Genomic DNA, 20,658 nt, shown 5'->3' on the forward strand with positions numbered 1-20,658 from the left:
ACTGTAATTCAATATTCTACCTTTACTACTACTTCCTATTGTTGGTTCACATACAATGTTGTTGTTTTATGTGGACAGTGGAAACCTAGTTTAACCATGTAGTTTAATTTTCAACAGGTTCTTTCCCCTTATTTTTCTATTAAATTAGTGGACTGTGAACTTGAACCGTACCAGCCTCCAGCACACTCTGTGTTCCCCTCAAGTTCCCTTTGTCCTTCAGATGTTGAATGTTGGGCTGGATGAATGTGGAACTTTGCTCCAACTGAGCCGTCTGCTCTTGATGTTCAGACTGCGCAGAGCCGTTTCTATAGCTCACCATCTCTCGTTTCCCAGGCCAGTGATGAAGTCTCCTCAGCGTTATATTTGTGAGTTTAATGCGAATTTCTAAGAAAAAAGGAATTACATTTTTAAAATCATTGCGATGAAAACCATGACGATACATCTCTTTTGGTCAGGCGTACAGAAGATCATCTGAAACATTTTGGGGAAGGAGTGGAGAGGAAAACGCTGCTGCCCCGTCCAGGCTCTGCCCTTCCCCCTGGCCTTGCCCACTCGCCCTCTTGCCCACTCGCCCAGTACACAGTCACAGGCAGCGGTGAGAGGGGGGTCGAGCACTTTACAGCTGCGATTGAAAGCATCTCTCCAATCAGGAGAGGATACTTGGCTCTAGAAAGGGAGGCCAGAAAAGGCAGGGTTGGCAGTTTGAGGATCGAGGCTCCAGGAATGGGAAAGAGAATCACTGGACACTCAGAGACTGGAGAGAGGAAAACACTGGCCGCCGTGACCTGGTTTCCTCGTGGCCAGCAGTACCGGAGAGGACAGGCAGAGGTGTACATCAAGGGCAAGGTCGGCCTGGCCCGCGTGTCCCATGGCTGCCTCGTCGTGGGAGACTCCCTAGGGTGGAAGGACATTCTGAAGAGCGGAGGAAACCCACTGGAGTCCCCTCCTAGGTGCTGTGTGTGGCACCCTCGGTACAGCGAAGAGCGGAGGACGACTTTCCCACGCGCTGAGCCCTTTCCCGTGTGTCTCGTTGGGCACAGAAAGTGTGCGTGGTTCTTTGAAGCCCTAAAACAGGCGCCCTCTTAACTCTCAGGAACTGTCAGGAGTGATCCTACCTGAGAGAGAGGAAAGAGTCCTGTATGGGGAAGAGGGAGGAACCGGTGGGCGGGCTGGCGATTCCCAGTTAAGTCATGTTCTTCATTTGTTTCTCCCTTTTTTTACCTCTGTACATTTTTATCAGTTTAATGAAATAAAGGGCAGGCTTCTTTTTCTTCCTTAAAAGAGTTTATGTTACAAAGAAGTATAAATGGCTTGACATGTTTAAAGAACTCATCCAAATCAATTTTAGAAGAAGACGGTTTCATTTGTTGGCTTTTTGGACCTGCCTGTGCCTTCGGTCCCAGGCTGACACCGCTTGGCTTGGCCTCGTGTCCCTGGAGCTCTGTGAGGAGGCCTGCTGTTATGTCCTGAAAGGAAAAAACCAAATGATTGGGGTCTAGTTTCAGCATTAGAGCCTGGCTTCAATTACTTTAGGGTTCGTTCCAGTTTCCCCTGATGCTAGCAAGCATGTCCCAACTTCAAAGCGAATGTTGATCTTGCTGTCTTTAGGGAGACTCTTGGATCCAGGCACCAGCCTGCAAGTGGGGACATTTTCCCCAGAAAAGTTTGACAACATCTTCAGGCAGCCAGGCCACTGGAAAAACTTTCAACGTCATTACTTCACAGTGCTGGCGAAACACAGATGGTATAAGTTCTTCAATAAGCCAAGGAAGAAAAGGGACCATATCATACACAACCTTGCTCCAGACCCTGTGTGCTTCATACACCGCTCTCTCCTCAAAGCCCCCACAATTTTTTGAGGTAGCTGGATTCCCATTTTACAGATGAAGTTGGCTCAGAGAGTGTTAGCGAGTTGCCCAAGGTCACAGAGGTGGCATGTGTTTTCCAGTATCTGAACCCAGGTCTCTCTGCCTAAAAGACCTCAGAGGGGGACTTTTCTGCTTTGATTTCTCTACAGAACTTTGAAACATCCCTACTCAGGGCCTGATGGATCACAGGATTGTGTGGTCTTTAATGGATCAGCTGGTCCAGAGATTCTCCACTTAGTGACTGTAGGTTAACAAATGTCATTTTATGCAAGAAATGACATTTTAATACCAGGAAAATACAAAGAAAATAATTCATTTCTTCATTCATTTAAGACATATTAATTGATTATGTTTAAAAAGCACTTAAAATCTCTAGAAATAATCCTAAAAGTATACATTAAGGGAAAAACACATATTTAAGAAAATCTAATAAAACTAGGCAAGAAATGTGTGAGTCTGTGGTGTTTGAATCAAGATCCTTTTGCCTCACCCCCTTCCAGCCCATTTTTCCTCCTGTCACGTGTATGGATAACAGAGCAGCTGTAATTCAAGATTCTGTGTGTGTTTCCGAGGAGCTTGTGTGCAGACCCAGCTCCGGGGGCATCAAGAACTGTGAGGAGGAGCAGCAGGAGGAGCTGTGGGCCGCAGGTCTGGCTGGGGGAGGCATTTGAAGCAGAGTCTGTGAAAGCTTCTAGTCAGTTTGTTTCCTTAGACTGAGTCCCTCAGGGAAGGAAGGAGACCGCAGAGGTTGAGGGTGGCATGTAGCAAGAGAGGAGGAATGAGCTGTGGGAAATGTGTCCACATTTAGCTCCCTGCTCCTCATCAGGAAATGTTTACGGCATGTCCCCTATGTCCTGGACTGTCCTCCTGCCATTCCTATCAGGAGAGGACAGGTAGCCCCTGGCATAGGACTCTGCCACCTCAGCATTTCTCCCCAGCCCTGGTGCTCTTTCCCCATCCCTTCTGCTCTGCCACACGGAGGATCAGAGCACGGACAGCCCTCAGAGCAGCAGATTCAGGATCTCTCATCAATACTCTAAAATGTGGATTCTCTTTGTGGCAAGGAGCGTCAGCAATCAAATAATCGAGTCATGGTCTCCAAGGCAACTAGCCACTCAGCTGCCCTTCATTCAGTTCCCTCTGCCCGCTTCCTCCCCAGAAACCCTAAAACATTGCGGACACCCTTTGAAAGCCTTGATACGGCCCACCTTTTACAGGACCCCACGCACTTCCTAGGAAGTAGGAATCTCTCGGGGGGATCCTTAAAACTCCTGAGGTTATCGATGGAGGTGTGTCACCCTCTTCTAACTCCACTTGGACCCTGACCCTGTGGACTGACCGCTCCTCTTGACCTTGTCCCTTCTGGGACAGACTTTGCCTTGCCCTCCCTGCCCCACAACTTACAGTCAGGCCGTCCGCTTCCTGTGGACGTAGATGGCAGAGGCACCAACCGCCAGCAGCACCTTGAAGCTTAGGAGGACAGCTGCGAGGAGTTGAGTAGACTGTACCTGGCCTGCAAATCAAGGGGCAGGAGGAGCCATTAGAGGAGACCCTTCCCAGGGTCCTCCGCCTTATCTGATGGTGCCTGCACCCATCAATGCTCTGAAACAGCATTTGAATACTGAACTGGTCTCGGGCTCAAGGCAGAAATCAGAGTAAAGAGGTTCGTCCGCAATCAGTGTCTGCTTGGCTTGCCAGGGTTGTCTTCCTTGAGGGAAGGGGTGCAGAGAATGGCTACTCAAGAACAGGAAAGTGCGGCACCTGATTAACTGATTTGGTCTCACACCCTGTGGGGCAGGCAGCATTACCATTACTCTGATGAGAAAACTGAGGCTCAGAGTTTATGGAGAGTCACAGATTAATGGGATTCGAGCCTGGAAAAATCACATCACTGTTGACTCAAACGATGACCCTAAGACCTTGTCTTTTGAATGAAGACAAGTCCAACCTCTCAGTGTTACAGGAACAAATGTCAACAGGGCATTTGAGGGGAGTGAGGACAGATCACAGTGAGAGTTCCAGGGCTGCTCTGTGTGGCACCATGGACAGGGCTGGGTGACCCCAAGTTCTCAGGAGCTGAGGAAGAGCTCATAGGCCTGACTTCATGAAACCTGCTGGCTGGAAAACACCCTGTGATTCAAGGAAATGGGGTCACATGCTTGGGAGGAGCTCAAACACCATTCAGCCCACTTTAACCCCAGTGTCAGCTGAATCTTTCTATTGGACACAGAAAGGTGGACCTGGGAAAGCACACTTTTAGATTCTTTGCAGATTTACAATGAGCAGTTTTTGTTTAAATAAAAATAAAGATATTAAATGGTTTATTATAACGAAAATAATCCTTAAGGTAGGACTGAAGATCTCACCATTTTTCTTCTGTGATGTTGGAGAATGGCAATTCTCACCTGAGAGGCTTATGGGGACCTTGCCTCAGTCGAAGAGAGCTTAACTGCAAAGTTTGCACCCGGTTCTGGAGGGCACCCAGATCAGAAGACTGTCTGGACTGGGAGTACAAAGGCTTGGCCTACTTCCCTCCATTTAAACAGCTCTCAGAAGCTGTTATCTGTCCAGCTTCTCCGTAGAGCAGCCAAGTCTGGTGCCTGCATTGCAGTTCAGCAAACAGCTCCCTCTGCAGGTCCTGCTCCTTCGCTCCCTCAGGCATGTGGATCCTGACAGCTCCCCACAATAAGCTTCCCACATTCTTAGAGCCATTTAGAGTCAGCTTCCCAGGGAAACTGATCTAAGGAGTTCAACTGGGAGTCCTCCGAAGAGCAAACTATAAAACGCAATTTAGAAATTAGATCACTCATCAGCTGGCTGGTCAAGAAGTCCCAGCACTGGCTGGAGTTGGAGCAGAAATCGGCCCTGCTGGCCCTATTGGTGCAATTGTTAAAACTGTCACTGGTGGTGCACTGGGATGCTGTGACCAAAGAAAGGGAATTCCTAGGCATCAGGCATTTGGAAAAGAGTTGGGAAATGATAACTATATGGACTATGGGATTGGAAGGCTGTTACTGGGGCATCAATCTTTTGGAGAAAGACAATGAAAAGCTAAGACTGATTAACTACAAGTAAATATTAAGTGTGAGCCAGAAGATATTTTGATAGCAAGAAAGCTGAGATTTGGGCCAAGGACATAATTCTAGAGTAACAGAGCCTCAGAGGAGGTTGAATTCTCCACTTCAATGGGCCTGCTCAGCCAGAATAGGGCCCTGATGGAGAAACAGGGGACCCTGAGGTAGGGGCCTATGGGCCAAAGCACTCAACAGTCTTCAGCCCCCTTCTGGGCTGCTGAGGACAGTAGCAGCAGCACAGCAACTTGCCTCTAATTATGGCCTCTCCAAATCAGAGAAAAACATAAAAGAGAAAATAAACCCTGCACACAACTGGCTCTCAGTGTTACTTGAAGAGAAAATGAGAAAAAGTCAAAATAGCTGAGAATCAAAGCAGAAAAATCACCAAATCCTAGTGCACAATCTGCCAGGAGGCTGCTGTCCCACAGCCACAAGGAGAGGGGCAGCTGGCAAGGGGCCCGAGAGCTGTTTGGGAATTCCACCACCACCAATAGTAAACCCACCGCCACCTGGCGAAATGAAGCGTCCACAGATCAGAGCACAGATCACAGGGAGAGGTTTAAATTACGCCTGTTCGAAAGGTTGGCACAGAATCCCCATAGTCTGTGACTATGTTACCTTACCTGGCAAAAGGAACTAGTAGTGACTAAGTTAAGAATTCAAACGAGAACTTTATCTTGGATCTTCCTAGTGGAGCCAAGCTACTCACAAAGATCCCACTCAGTGAAAGAGGGAGGCGGGAGAGGCAGAGAAGGAGATGTGATGACAGAAGCAGAGCTGAGAGCGATGTGGGGCCCTTAGCCAAGGGGCGCGGGCAGCCTCTAGGGGCTGGAAAAGCAAGGGTAGGGATTCTCCCCTAAAGCCTCCACAGGAAACCCAGTCCTGCCGACCCAGACCTCTGACCTCTAGAGCTGCAAGATAATAAACTGTGTTGTTTTAAGGCACTAACTCTGTGGTCACTTGTTTCAGGGCCTTAGGAAAGTAACACAAGGAGGCAGGAACATTTTAAAAGGACAGGTGAGATCAAAGGGACAGGCACAATTTCAAGTGCACAGCTTCTGTGGGGAAAGGGGAAAAAGAAAAGTGCTGTTTGGCAACTGAGTGCTAATGGGAAAAGGAAATCATGTGGAGGTGGGAGATTTAAAGCTCTGAAAGACAAAAAGAATGAAAAATTTGAGGACTCAGAATTTCTTTCTCACTGTTGAAACCAGCCATTCAGCATAAATCTGCATCAACATGAGTGGATTATGCTACACTGACAGAGGTGAGGTTCATTCACCTATAAACACTGTAAAACACCCCAATACCATAAATGTGACCAAAAAGATGTTCATTCTTATGCCACACCAATTGGACCAGGTCTGCAGAGGCCTGAACCCTCAGACCCTGGGGTTGGCTGTGGCTTCCCGGTGCAGAGGGTCACACAGGCATCTTGTACTTGGCTTCTCCCAGACAACCCGAAAACCCTTCCCAGCCTTGGGACTGCAGGCGTGCTGGTCAGGCACGCTGAGAGCACCAGCGAGCAACACCTGGTCTGAGCCCCGTGGGACATGGGGACTCAAAAGAAACCCAAGGTGGTCCAGGCAAGGTGGCAGAGACTCTTCCTTGTTCGGTACAACTCTGACCCCTAGGATAACACCAGGCACAAGCATAGGAGGACTCTGAGGTTGAAGGAAAGGCACATGAGCTCGGACTTGGGGACTGGAGGGGAAACACCACATCCAGGCATGGCTTGCACTGTCCTGACTCCCTAGGCACAGAATGCAACCCAGATGTGGCATTTAAAAAGTCTAATATCAATAATCTATGTTCCCACCTCAGGAAACAAGAAAAGGGGGAGCAAAATCAGCCCAAAACAAGCAGGAGGAAGGAAATAATAAAGGAAAGGGGAGAAAAATTAATGAAATTGAAAACAGAGAAACTCACTGAAACGAAAAGTGGGTTCTTTGAAAAGAGCAGTAACATTGAAAACCTTCCATCAAGGCCAATGAAGGAAAAAGGAACATTTCCAATACAATGGGGCACCGCTTCCGACCCGCAGGCATCAGCAGCAGCAGGCGATATTACAGACAACCCTAAGGCAGGCGGTTGTGATTGTCACTGGTCCATAGTCACAAATTTGCGGGGGGGAGGAAAGCCTGTGTTGTGACCACTCATGAGCACTGGGGTGCCCTGTTTAGACTCAAAGTCCGTGTCCTCAGGGCTCCCCTTCTGAAATGTCACAGAGCAGGAGGTCCAGGCATTTGCTGGAGTGACCTTACTGATGCGGATGGAAAAGTCCAGAATGGAACAGAGGCCAGGAGGAGGTTAGAAAGAGCCAGGAGGAGGCAGGGGCGGCAGGGATGGTGGACACATGACTGTTAGGTGAAGAAAGCAAGCGCAGGACACAGAGCAGGGTGGCCTCCTCCCTCCCTGTCAAAATACCTATAAAGATACGTGCCAAACTCTGAGCAGTGGTGACTATGCAGTGTGGGCTTTGGGGGAGGGGAGCTCACTTCAAAATTCTACTTTTTATCAATAGATTTCTAGATTATTCTATAATGAGAATTACCATTTATAACATTAAAAGTAAAGATAAAATCTAAATGGCGTTGGATTAGGTGGAGTGAAGGCCTCTCCCTGGGTTTTACCTTTGTCCCTGTTGTCCTGGTGAGCAGAGGCCCCCAGGGTGAGGCTTTTGGTGACCGCAGGCTGCCCATCGTGCTCCGCCCGGCAGGTGAGCGCCACAGCATTTTTGTGGACAGATAAATTCATGAGGAGCCAGCTTGTCAAGTTATAGGTCCCATCCTGGTTCTCTATGAGGGTCAAGGCCGTTTCTGTTTGGGACACGTTTCCATTCTCCAACCAGGTCAGCTGTAGGCGCTGGGGGTAGAAGTTCTTCACCTGGCAGGTGACGTTCACCTGGTTCTTTGACACTGTGTGTTGTTGGGTAACCTCCACGGTGGGCGGAACTGAAACAGCACAGGGCAGAAGCTCTGACCTCATGGAACAGACAGATCACAGGGGAGCGCTCCCTAACTCAGCTCCCCCACCTGCAGGGGTATCAGAGGACAGGCGCTCAGACACTGAGGCTATTCTTTCACATGAATGAAATCACTAAGCACTGTAACCTGCACACAGTAGGTGCTCAAGAACTGGTAGCTGCTATTAGGGTGATATGATTTAAATCAACCACCACAGCCACTGGCATGCAGCTAGAACATAATAACTTTAGCCAAACAAACGAGATCCCCAAGCACATAAGAGCTTGGCTTATAGCAGGTGCTCAGTATGTGGAGTTGCTATTGGTAAAGTAGATGAAACTATCGAGCACACTGCTTGGCATGTGATAGATTCCACCTGCCAGCTGCCATTAAACAGTGGCCAGTGATGGGCAAATCCACGTGCCTGGCGATGGGAAGGACTGTCAGGAATTAGATTCCAGGCAATTCCAGGCCTGGAGCAAAGAGCAGGGGGAGGAGCAGGCCTGGAGGGCAGGGGCCAGGTGTGGGCTGGCGCTGGGTGTGAGGGGCATCTACCTCGGATGATCTCAGACAAGTTGGCAGTCCCACGAAGAGGAGTGTCTCCCTTTAGGGTGTCGTGGGCCACCTGGCAGATGACCTGGGAGCGAACATCCCCCGGGGCCAGCACCACCGTGGCTGTGCTGGAGATGCTGTAGGAAGGGCTGTCTCCCTTTGGGTCCACGGTGGTCTGGGAGGCTCGGAGCTCATTCCCATCTTTGAACCATTTCAGGATGATGTTTCTGGGGGAGAAGCCGTGGGACTTGCAGGTGAAGTTCACCGTCTGCCCAGGTGTGGACCTCCCCGTGGGGCCCGATACCTCGGGGGGAGAGGGTTTGACTGTAACAGGAGCATAATAAACAATGAACATGGTTGTGATTATCACCTCTAATGACAAGCATGTGACACTGTCAAGGACCTTCTCATATATTGTTTTTCATGCTTCTAATAATGCGGGGAGGGCGTGTCATCGTCCTCATCTTACAGAGGGGGACACTCATGTCCCCAGAAGTGAACTCTGAGCGGGGGGCAGGGCTGACAAGCAATTGCAGGCCTGAGTTCAAAGTCCACCTTCTTTCCTTGCCTGGTGATTTCCCACCAGCCTGGGCACAGGAACAGAATTACTGATGAGTCTCATTTTTGTACTAACTGTTCATAGCTGGCCTCCAGTCCTTAAAGACCCCTGAATGGGAGCCATGATGATCACACTTTATCAAGCGGGAGAACTGAGGACTTGGGGGAAACAGACTTGCCTAAGAGCACACAGCTGTGGGTTATAATACCATGGCCAGTGAGGGGCTCTTCTCTCACCAGGCTCACCTGAAAGTATCCTGTAAATGTTGATTTTATTATATTATCAATATCTGATTAATCAAGAATTTGATTAATGTTATATTATTAACCTATTATACAAACTTTTTGCAGGTGAGGAGCTGAGTCCCAGCAAAGTTTACTGGGTCTTGACATTAACATAACACCTTGATTTGGGGGTGCTACTCTGCTGGGTGATTCAGACAGAGCACCTCCAGTCCTTTCCACTCTCCTAAAAGAAGTCCATGATTATCACCATTTTATAGATGAGAAAACAGGCTGAGAGAAATGAAGGGCCTGTCCCCTTGCTCACTACTGTGTCCCAGAGGTATTTCCTATGGCCTCCCAAATATTCATGTCCATCAACAGAGCAAATGCCCACCTTCAGGATCCTGACACTGACTGCCACCCTTTCCAGGGAGGAGTGGCCTCAAGTGCCTAGGTCTGGGGACCCTGTAGCAATAAATGGAAGAATGGACTCCTGACAAGTGAGTCTAGAATATGAACTTTTGCTCACTTAGTGCCCCAGTGCCCTGCAGGAAATGCCCCACCCCTCCTCATCCTCAGTCTGCAGAGACAGGAATGGTGCAGTGTCCCTCTCTGCTCTCTCCAGGCTCTGCGCCCAGGCTGCTCCTGCAGGCTTCTCAGTGAAGGGGAAACAGCACAGCAAAGGGAAAAGCCTCTTGAATGCTTCTATACGCAGTCATGTCATTTAGGAATAGTTTCAGGACATATCATAGGACATTTGAGTATCTATCTCATCTCTGTTGTAAAGCTAGATCTGCCTCCTTCACAGGACCTTTTAAAAAATGTTTCATGCTTGAGAACATAAAATGACATGATTTTAAGAAATGGGTTGGAGCTTTCTTTACACTTTGACAAGCACAGTGAGGTGTTGCAGAGAGTAGGGGCTGTGAGTCATGCTGCTTGGGGTTCAAATCTCAGTTCCCCTTCCTGCTCAGTTCAGGTCCCCTCTCTGAACATCAATGCCCTCATCTAGCAAAGGGGCAACAGATGACCCCTCCCTCACAGAACTGGTTATAAGAGTAAATGCCAAGAGGAAGACCTGGCCCTTGACCTCTCCTACCTCCCTGCTTTCTCAGCCAGGGCATCAGCTGGGCAAATAGCTTAGGGAAGGGCAACGAGCACTCTACCAGGAGGCAGCAGATCTGAGTGGTGATGGAGCCACTTACTCCCTGTGATTGCCTAGGCAAGGGGCACACCACCCGGGAACTTTTGTAATATCCTCCAAATCCGAATAAAGCTACCTTCCCTGCCTGTGTGCAGGGGCTATCATTTCTAGAAGGAAAATTTGGCAATATTTACACAAATTAAAATGCACACACCCTGTGACCTAGTCATGCCACTTCCAGTGGGCAAAACTCTTTTGATTAAGGTGGCACATGGAGAAGGGTATCCTGTGCATCACTGTTTTAATAGCCCAAGGTTGGGAACAACTCTTACCCATCAACAGAAGTCAGTCAATGAATGGTGCTCTCTCCACACGCTGGGGGGTGAGGGAGCTGTGGCACGAGGGGCAGCCCTAGGCGCTGACATGGATGCTTGATTTGGGGCGATGTGGCTGAAGGTGGAAGAAGTTCCCAACCACCTTGGGCTTCAGGGTCTGAATGGGAGGGGCATTCTGAAGCTTCGGGGTACCAGTGAAAATAAGAAATGCTAGCTCTCTGTTCAGTGGTGTGCTTTAATGAGCTTTAATTCAGTGCTTACATGCACCAGATTCTTTGATGGAAAGAGTGTCTATCTCTGGGAAAGGAAAAAGCTTGGCACACATCAGATTGGGTTCTGGAACAATCTCCCCACTCATTGGACATGTGACCTTGGGCAAAACCCTTGTCACCTGTTGATCTCAGGCTCCCATCTGTACATGAGGGGTTGGGCTGGGTGGTCTAAAGGTCCTTGTGTGCTCATATTACAGGATTCAGAATCCTGGGCCTCTGGCAGATAACAGCAAATGAAAACTGTCTTGACTCAAATGGGTGACCCCTAAGTCACCCACATGGGGACCCTATTTCTTGGGTGAGGGACATTCTGAGATGACCCAACTCTGCTCGGAGCCTCAGTGACAGTGTGACTAGATTTCTGAAATAAAGGGTTTTTTTCAGACAGACCCACAGTGATTGCCCACTTCTGGGCACCTCCTCCCACCAGGCTGTCAGAGGAAACAGTCTGTGCTTCTCGGGATTTCCTTCTCATGTGATGTTTCCAGGGATGAAATAAAGAAGCATGTTCTCCCCCGTCCCATCCTGGATGGATCTGTCCCTGTTGGAGGGGAAAGAATGAAGCTTCGTGGGAGAAGAGCCTTTTCCTGCTTTGTTCTGCAGCTGCCACAGCACCCAGAGCAGAGCCTGGCTCACAGCAGGTGCTCAGGCAGGTCACTAAGGAGGAGCCTCGGCCACTTGAGGGGAGCACTCCCTGGAGGCAGGGGTGAGGCCTGGCCTTGTGATGGGCAAGTCACTCAGGCCTTCAGTTCCCTCATCCCTGGACGGGACTGAAAGGCCAGGGCTGGGGAGTCAGACAAACGGGGGTGTCAGGCTTTTCCCACCATTGACAGCCATTGGTCTGAGCAAACAGCATATCTCTAGGCCTCAACTTCCCTGATCTGCAGAAGAGGTGACGTCTGCCCATGAATCAGATCAAGACTATAAGCACCCACCACCGCACTGATTCCTAGCTGCTGCTCACAGAACTGAGGGCATCTTTATTGACTGTTGTCACATGCCAGGGACACGGAATCCCACACTGTACTCACCACTCACGGTGAGCTGGGTGCCGCCTCCAAACTTGAATTCCGTGTCATTACTGGCTCCTCTCCGGAACTTCACACAGTAGTAGGTCCCCGCATCTGCTGGGGTGATGTTACTGATGCGGATGGAAAAGTCCAGGTTGTCTCTCTGCGTGTAATCTGCAGCACTTGTTACTCGGGGGAAGCGGCTGCTGTCTCTGAAATGGTAGATTAACTCCCGGTCTGGCCCTGTCCCTCTGAACCACTGGAAAGGCCCCACGGGGTATATGGAGGTTGAGGTGCAGCTCAGAGTGGCCGTCTCTCCGGCTGCGACGGACACTGGCTCCTGAGGCTGAATCACCTGCAGCTCCTCCTCACCTGCCCCTCCTGGAGGGAAGCACAGAGCAGTTAATGATGCATCGCATGTGATCCCGTGGGCTCTGCCAAGTGTTTATCAACAACCGCTTTCATCGGCGAGTGCACACCCTGAGCGGGCCTGAGCTCAGCACATTGCATGTGTCATACGTGTAACCCTCACAACGAGCCTGTAATGTGACTATTACAAATGAAGAAACCGAGGCACAGAGAGGTTAAGTGAAGTGGCAGAGAGGGGGGTTGAGACCAGAGCCCTCTCTGGAAGTGCCACGGTTTCCCAAATATTTCTGCTGTCCACTCTTTGGCCTCATGGAGTGTCCCACTTCTCAACCACTGCTGGGTGGAATGATGAAACTTCTTTAGAGCACAGAGTTGTGAGCAGAGGTGACAAGTGTATTTTGTGGGATATGCATTTAACTGCAAGAACCTTTGTCATCATCTTCCTTCCACAGAGATCCACAGTCATGATGGAGTCTGCTCCATCAGCCCGAGTCCTAGAGTGACAGCTCAGAGATCCCAACACACAATGAACATGTCATTTACATAAGAAGTAAAACAATATTTCAAGTTCCTGAGATATTTTCCCATAGCATGATCATGTTATATTTGTTTCCTCAGACTGCCTTAAGAAAATATCAGAATCTTAGTGACTTAAAAAAATAGATATTTATCCTAAAGTTCTCAAGGTCAGAATCCAAAATTGGTGTTACTGGGCTAAGTTCAAGGTGCCAGCTGAGCTACATTTCTTCTGGAGGCCCTGTTCTCTGCCTTTGCAAATTCTAGAGGCTACCCCAAAGCCTTTCCTCATGATTCCCATCGTCCTGTCACTACAAACTCTTGCTTCTCTTGTCACTTGCTCTTCTCTTACTTCGATTTTTTTAAAGAACCCTTGTGATTATACTGTGCCCACATGATAATCTAGGATAACATTTCTAGATCAAGAGTATTAAATGAATCACTTCTTCAAAATCTCTTTTACCATATAAAGTAAAATATTCACAGGTTCTGGGTCCTAAGGTATAGACCTCCTTTGGGTAGGAGGGGGGCATTGCTCTTTTTTACCACAGACATCTCTTCGGGCTGTTACAGAAACCAGTTGCTAGAAAGAAAAACACCTATCTATGTGGCATTGTCACACAGTATGAATGACAAGGTCATTACTGGAATCTATGTAAGAACTATTCAAGCAGCGGATTGGTGAAGCAGTTTGCAAAATAAATCTAGAAAGCAATCAGAGAAGGAAAATGAAATATCCACAAATAAAAAGAAATCAAACAACATAGCCTCCAAATTAATCAGCTCAAGGAAGAACTCACAAGGGAAATTAGAGAATACCTTGAGGAAAGTGAGAGCAAAAACACAACACACCAAAATGTGATGCAGACAAAGCAGTGCTAGAGGGAAATTTATAGTTGTATGTGCATACATTTAAAAAGAGAAAGGGTCATAAATCAATAACTTCACTATATGCCTTAAGAAATTAGGAAAAGGAGAGAAAAATAAACCCCAAACCTAAAGTAGCAGAATGAAGAAAACAGTAGAGATTAGTGTAGAGATCAATAAAAAGTGAATAATGAAGAGAAAAAAAACAGCAGAGGAAATCAACAAAACCAAAAGTGGCTCCTCAAAAACGTCAACAGAGCGAACAAAACCTCTAGTTATACTAAGAAAACAGTAGTGAAGATGCAAATAGTAAAATCAGAATGGAAAGAACCTTCCTAAAAACTTTACAGAAATGGAACTCAGTTCCGCTTCCTTACCGTGTGATGAGCAATCCAAAAATGAAACGCAGCAAACAGTTCTATTTTAAGAAGCAACCGCTGTAAAATACTTAGGAGTCTATTTAGCCACGGAAATGAAAGATTTGTACACTGAAAAGAGCAAAACATTGCTGAAAGAAATTTATACAGACTTAAATGGAAAAACATCTGCGCTCATGGACTGGAAGACTTAATGCTGTTAAGGTGCTTAAAGTACCTAAAGCAATCTACAGATTCAATACAATTCCCACCGAAATCCCAGTGGTATTTTTTGAAGAAATACAAAGCCTATTCTGAAGTTCACGTAAAATCTCAAGGGACCCCAAATAATGAAATAATCTTGAAAAAGAAACATAATTGAAAGACTCACAGTTCCTGATTTAAAACTTAGTACAAAACTATAGTAATCAAACTAGCGTTGTTCTGTCATTAGAATAGAGAGGTAGACCAATGGAATATGATAGAAAACCGAGAAGTAAACCCTCACCTATATGGTCAAATGACTTTCCACAAGGATGCCAAAACCATTTAATGAAGAAAGGACAGTGTATCAACACACGGTGCTGGGAAACGATATCCACAATCAAAAGAATGAGGCTGGACCTTTATCTTACATCATAAACAAAAATAAACTCAACATAAATAAAAAATCTAAATATAGGAGCTAAAACTTTAAAATTCTTAGAAAAAAGTCATAGATGAAACTCTTCATGACTCTATATGTGATAATAATTTCTTGGATATGACACCAAAAGCACAGGCTACAAAGAAAACACAATGTCACTCAGAAGAGGAGGCCGCTGTGGCACCACACCTAGGTCCAGGGTTCTTTTCCATTTCTTAGCTTCTCCTCAGGGGGGAAATCTGTGGGTCGCTTTTGCAGAGTGTGAGCTGGTGAGGCCCACCCACTGAGCACATGCCTCTGAGGAGGCCACATGATGTCATAGGGCAGGTCCTTTGGTGCCAGGAACATCAGGGGTTTGGTTTTTTAAGTCCGGAGAAGAAGACTAGGGTGGGGAAGCTAAACAGCTGAGGTGAAAATGGGAAACTAGAAATGAGTCTTGGAGGGAGAAGTTTAGGGAATAGAGGAAGGAAGAGAAAAGAGGGATCAGAGTGTGGAGAGGAACAGGGAACAGCAAAAACTCTGCCATCTGTGCATCTGTAATTCTCATGTTTACATCTGTGACCACGGCCTTTCCTCTGAACTCTGGACTTGTATGTCCAACTGCCCACTCACATTTTTCTTTAGATGGAAAGAAACATGTCACAGTTAACATGTCCAAAGTGAACTCCTGAGTCCCCCACAGCTCTCTCTATCTCACCTGAGGCACCTTTATTCTTCAGTGCTCAGGTCCCAAACGTGTGGGGTCTTTCTCTCCCACCCTGAATCTAATGCCTCAGAAATCCTGCAGCTCCCCTTCAGCATGCACCCAGTTTCTCCATCTTTCCCGTCTCCACTGGCTGCTGTCCTGGTACAAGTCACATCTTCCTGACTGCACGAATGCTCTTCTCTCTGCGTCCAGTTGTAGTCTGTACTCAATAAAATATTATGATAACTGAAAACTTATATCAGATTATGTCACTTCTTTCTTCAAAACCTTACAATGGTAACCTTTGTCTCAGAGCAGAAGCTTAAGTACCTGAACACAGCAGGAAGATTCCACTCTCAGGGCCTTTGCACATGCTGTTCCCATAGGAAGGCTCATCCCCCAGATGACCACATGGCTCGCCCACAGCCTGCTGTTAACCTTGGCTCAGGCTCCTCCTTCTCCGTGATGCCCACCCAGACTACACTGTTTAAAACACATCCCACCTTACAGATTCCCTCAACTCTCTTGTCCAGCAACATTTAATTTTTGCCTTAGCACTTATCACTTTCTAATATTCTATATTATTTACTTATTTATTATGTCCCTTGTTTACTGTCATTTCCCCACTGGGATATAAGCCCCATGAAAACGGCTACTTTATCTTTTTTATTCACCACCACAGCCCAAGCTCCCATAATGGTTCCTGCACATAGTAGGTATCCAAAAAACATGTGTATTATATGTGTGAATTGCCCAGTCAGACTGCTCCCCGAAAAAGTGAAGCCTATTTCCAGTGGGCAAATTTGTGGAAATTATGTCAGAAACTGAGTTTTCCAACCAGATGACTTGGAAAAAACACACAAAAAACACAAAATCCAACCAAACAAAAACAAAAACAAAAACAGCAACAAAAAACCCCAGAAGGATCTTGTGCATTAGCAGGAAGCAGAAAACCACAAACCCTCCCCACCACACCAACCCTTCCCCACACCCCTGGTCACTAGCGGCAGAAATCTCATGGGCAGGACACGGGGAGAAGGTGAAACCAGTGAGCTCCAGCGTCAGGCTGTTTGAGTTCCAGTAATGGCTCTACCATTTACCCCTGAGCGCCTTGGAACTCTGTGCTCTGCTCTCTCTCCTGCGGGCAGGGTGACAAGAGGACCTTCCTTGGAAATGATGGCGACATGAGATAACGACGCAAGAATTTCCAACGGTGTCCCCAGTGGGGAGCAGTCAAGGAACTGAAAAGTCACCCGCTCATTATACTTCCTGGGGCCTCGATGCCTCAACAGACATCAGGGGATATAGAGAAGGAAATGGATATAGACACAGATGCAGGTGTAGATGCAGATGCAGTTGCTGGTGCAGATGCAGATGCAGGTGTCGGTGTAGGTGCAGATGCAGATGCAGGTGCTGGTGCAGATGCAGATGCAGGTGTCGGTGTAGGTGTAGTTATAGAAATAGACATGGATATAGATGTTGACATGGATATAATTACAGAGATAGGTCACAGGGGCAGGAGTCTCTGTATCTTTTATCCCATTTTTCCTCCTCACTGCATCCATCACGGAAGAGGGATGCCATGATTATAAGGCGCAAAATTCTACTCACTTTACCAAGAGAGAAGCTTGCTTGTCTTGACGGTTTGGGGAGGGTAAGTGGTAAGTTGAGAGAAGTAGAGAGGAGGGAGAGTGCCTGAGAGGCAGAGGGAACTAACGCTCTGTTCCCGTGCATTTCATGTGGACTGGAAAGGATTTGAAGAGAACAGAAGGAAAAGCTTTTCACAAGTCCCATGCGCATGTGTGTGAGTGTGTGTGTGAACTCCCTCACACCCACTCACACACACACACAAACACGCACAGATACATGCATCACAAATATATAGAGAGTGTGGCCTTGTCTGCTGGAACACAGGGTGCTTTCAGGGTTAAGTAAAATTATAATACACATTAAAAGCTCAGCAACACACTTGGCACACAGGAACCTGTAGCACATTAACAAACGTTCCTGAGCAAACAGCAGAATCTGAACTGCGGGTCTCTGAGCGGCCCGATGGGTGATGAGGATTCTTCGGTTTACTTCTCTGTGTTTTCTGGCTTTTCCACAATCAGCCTCCACTGCGAAGCTGTGTAACATGGTTAAAAGAATGAGCTCTGGGGCTGCTCGGCCTGGGCTTGAATCCCTGCTGAACCACTGCCTCACAAAGGTGACACTGGACAAGTCAATCTCTCTGCCTCAGGTTCCCCATCTGCAAATAGGGGGTAGTAGTCATAGTCCTCACACAGGGACGTTGTGAAGATTAGAGAGTTTAATACACACAAAGTTGTCACTGTTGTGGTCTGAAGCATCATCTGTTTTGACGCCTCTGGTAACCAGGTGCAGGCTCTGGACCCACAGAGAAAATGCTCAGATCCCTGATTTCATGCTCTCAGGCATGGCTCTGTCTTTGGCCTTCTGTGCAGCCCTGGATCATACACCCTGTTTTCCTGGAGACTCTAAAATTTCAGGAGCAGAAAGAGGTCGAGGGGGAGTGAGAGGGGAGTGTACCCCAAGGGGTGCTCACCTGTGAGGCCCAGCAGTAGAGTCAGCAGCAGGCAAGGAGGAGGGTGGGGCCAGGAGGCAGGGACAGGCATCCTGGAGGCCTGGGGAGCCTGCCGTGTCCAAATGTGTGCTGGGAGAACCCGGACTCCCTGCTCTGTGAGAGGAATGAAGCCCCACCTCCTGTGATATAAGAGGAAGCGCCTAGGATGGGGTGATAAGGCTGTGGTACAGTAGCTGCTTCTAGATTCTAAACAGTTCCTGCTTCTAGGTTGTGAAATAAAGTCAGGCAGAGTAGGCAAATACAGGGTGAGAATTGCTCATCTTAGTTTTCAGAGAGGCTTGGGCAGGCCTACAGGAAATCGTGCTTCCCCCTGCCTGGGGCCTCTGCTCTCCACTGGACTCCTCAGCGCATCTGAGGTCTTCATGGTGGTGCCCCATTGGGAGCCCAGGACGAGAAGGGTCTTTGGTTGTGGGCTGTGTCCCAAACCCCAACCCCAGGATCCTAGCATGGAGCTGGCTCGTGGCCTCATGCACACCAGCCTCAGCAAGAGCTAGTCAGCAGGAGGAAGGAAGAGGGCTCACCTGAGCCTGGTCCACACTGGGATGGAACCAGGCCTGCTCCTGAATGACTCTGTATCTCAGCCCTTTATTGGTGTAACTTAGCTCAAATGTAAGTGTAAGGTGGACCTCATAACTGGTATGTGCCTCCATCCAACAAAAGGAATAGTATCCCAGAGAAAGCAGACAATTACTACAGGAAGTTCACTGTGGTAGCCTGGGAACTCCTTGAAGATGGGTCATGTGCCCAGGGTCTGTAAAAAAGGAGGGTTTTGACATTGGTTTACAAATGCATGCATAAGTAAATGCATGGTGAAGGGAGTGTGAGTGCATGAGTGAATGCATGCTCGGATGGATGGATGGATGGATGGATGGATGGATGGATGGATGGATGGATGGATGGATGGATTAATGGATGGGATTTTTAATGGGTTGAAAACGATTCTAGCTTTTCTTATCCACTTTGACCATTCTGTCACATGCCACATCATGGATGAAACTTGAAAACACTGTGTTAAGTGAAATAAGGTAGACACAAAAGGGCAAATACTGTATTGTTCTACTTATATGAGGTGTCGAGAATAGTCATACTCATGAAGACAGAAAGCAGTCTTGTGGTTGCCAGTGGATAGAGGGAGGAGGAAACAGAAGCTGTTTAATGGCTATTGAGTTTCAGTTTTGCAAGAGGTAAAAGTTCTGAGGATCTATTTCACAATAATGTGAATATAGTCAACAGTACTGAACTGTACACTTACATGTTGTTAGGATGTAAAAAGAAAAAAGAAACACTGGGATGGGACAGACAAATTCAAAGTTATTGAGGTCACTGAACTGGCTCTGATTTTATATCTGATTGCCAGTGTTGGTGTGTGTGACAGGATTTAGACTGACTCTCACTGGAATATAGGACTTGGTGGTAAAGCTGTCGGGGGAGAAATCTAGAGCCTTTTCTATCTCAACTATTGGAGGCTGCTAATATTTATCTAAAAGCACCTATGTCGTGCATGGCCACACTGGCCCAGGTCAGTTGGAAACAATAGTGTGAATTCTCCATTTTTATTTTACAACTTAAAATTTTCTTAATTACAGACTAAAAAGAAACAGCTATCCTGTAGTTTATTATTTCACAACAGAATAAAAAGCTTTGATACCAAAAACGTATAAAGAACAATCCTTTAAATAAAATAAGCTTAGCTATCTTGCCCAGTTTTATTGAGAGATAATTGGCATACAACATCGCATATACCGCATCATGAATTGATATGCTTATCTTGCAAAACAATTGACGCTCTACATTTTGTTAACATCCATCACCCCACATAGTCATTTTTTTCTTGTGAGAAGAATTTTTAAGATTTTCTCGTTTAGCCACTTTCAAATATACAGCACAGTATTGTCACTGCAGCCACCATGTTGTACACCACGTCCTCAAAACTTGTTTATCTTACAACTGGAAGTTTGTTCATTTGGCCACCTTCACCTATCCGCCCACTCGCGTGCCCTGCCCCTCACAACCACCCGTCTTTACTATGTGTCTGTGAGGTTCTTTCCTCCCCAGATCCCACATATAAGTGAAATCACACAGTATCTGTCTTTCTCTGCCTGACTGATCACATTAGAATAATGCCCTTAACTTCCCTTTATATGGTTGCAAATGGCAGTATTTTCTTCTTTCTTTGGATGAATAACGTTCCATTACATGTGTATATACCACACTTTCTTTATGCATTCACCCATCGATGGATGCTTACAATACTTCCTTGACTTGTACATTGTAAGTAATGCTGCAATGAAAATGGGGTTGCAGATGCCTCTTCAAGATAAGGATTTCATTTTCTTTGGATCTGGACCCAGAGGTGGAATTGCTGGTCATATGGTAGTTCTGTTAATTTTTTGAGGACCCTCAGTACTGTTTTCTGTAGTGGCTGCACCAAACCTCTGGTTGCATGAATTTCACACCCTCTTTTTGAGCTCCTGGATCCTTACTTCTTCATCTAGTCTGATGTTGACCCCTCCTATTGAATTTTTCAGTTCAGTAAGTGTATCCTTCACCTCTGTGATTTCTATTTGGTTCTTTCTCATATTTTCTATCTCTGAGTTGAAATTCTCACATTGTGCA

General features: G+C 47.0%; 1 protein-coding gene across 2 annotated transcripts; it reads right to left on the bottom strand.

Annotated features, from left to right (window-relative positions):
- Nucleotides 1-3,274: 3,274 nt before the first annotated feature.
- On the bottom strand, nt 3,275-18,073 carry LOC107544434 (signal-regulatory protein beta-1-like). 2 transcript variants are annotated; one of them, XM_087818570.1, is made up of 5 exons: nt 18,004-18,073; nt 12,023-12,382; nt 8,461-8,781; nt 7,573-7,893; nt 3,275-3,381 (listed from the first exon to the last, which is right to left on the bottom strand). In XM_087818570.1, exons 1-5 carry the CDS (start codon nt 18,071-18,073, stop codon nt 3,275-3,277), a joined length of 1,179 nt encoding a protein of 392 aa, XP_087674696.1. The 2 variants fall into 2 exon arrangements, with proteins under 2 accessions (XP_087674696.1, XP_087674695.1); XM_087818569.1 differs by having other exon boundaries at nt 3,275-3,370; nt 7,556-7,893.
- Between the last annotated feature and the right edge of the window lie 2,585 nt (nt 18,074-20,658).

This window comes from Miniopterus natalensis, chromosome 7 (assembly GCF_054644295.1).
Source record: "Miniopterus natalensis isolate mMinNat1 chromosome 7, mMinNat1.hap1, whole genome shotgun sequence".
Taxonomy (NCBI): Eukaryota; Metazoa; Chordata; class Mammalia; order Chiroptera; family Miniopteridae; genus Miniopterus; species Miniopterus natalensis.

Coding starts and splice junctions, on each gene's coding strand:
- LOC107544434 (XM_087818569.1), bottom strand. CDS start 18,073: ATGCCTGTCCCTGCCTCCTGGCCCCACCCTCCTCCTTGCCTGCTGCTG. Junction 8,782..12,022: donor CACCCAGCTCACCGTGAGTG/GTGAGTACAGTG, acceptor CTCCTGTTACAG/TCAAACCCTCTCCCCCCGAG. Junction 7,894..8,460: donor CTTGTCTGAGATCATCCGAG/GTAGATGCCCCT, acceptor GTGCTGTTTCAG/TTCCGCCCACCGTGGAGGTT.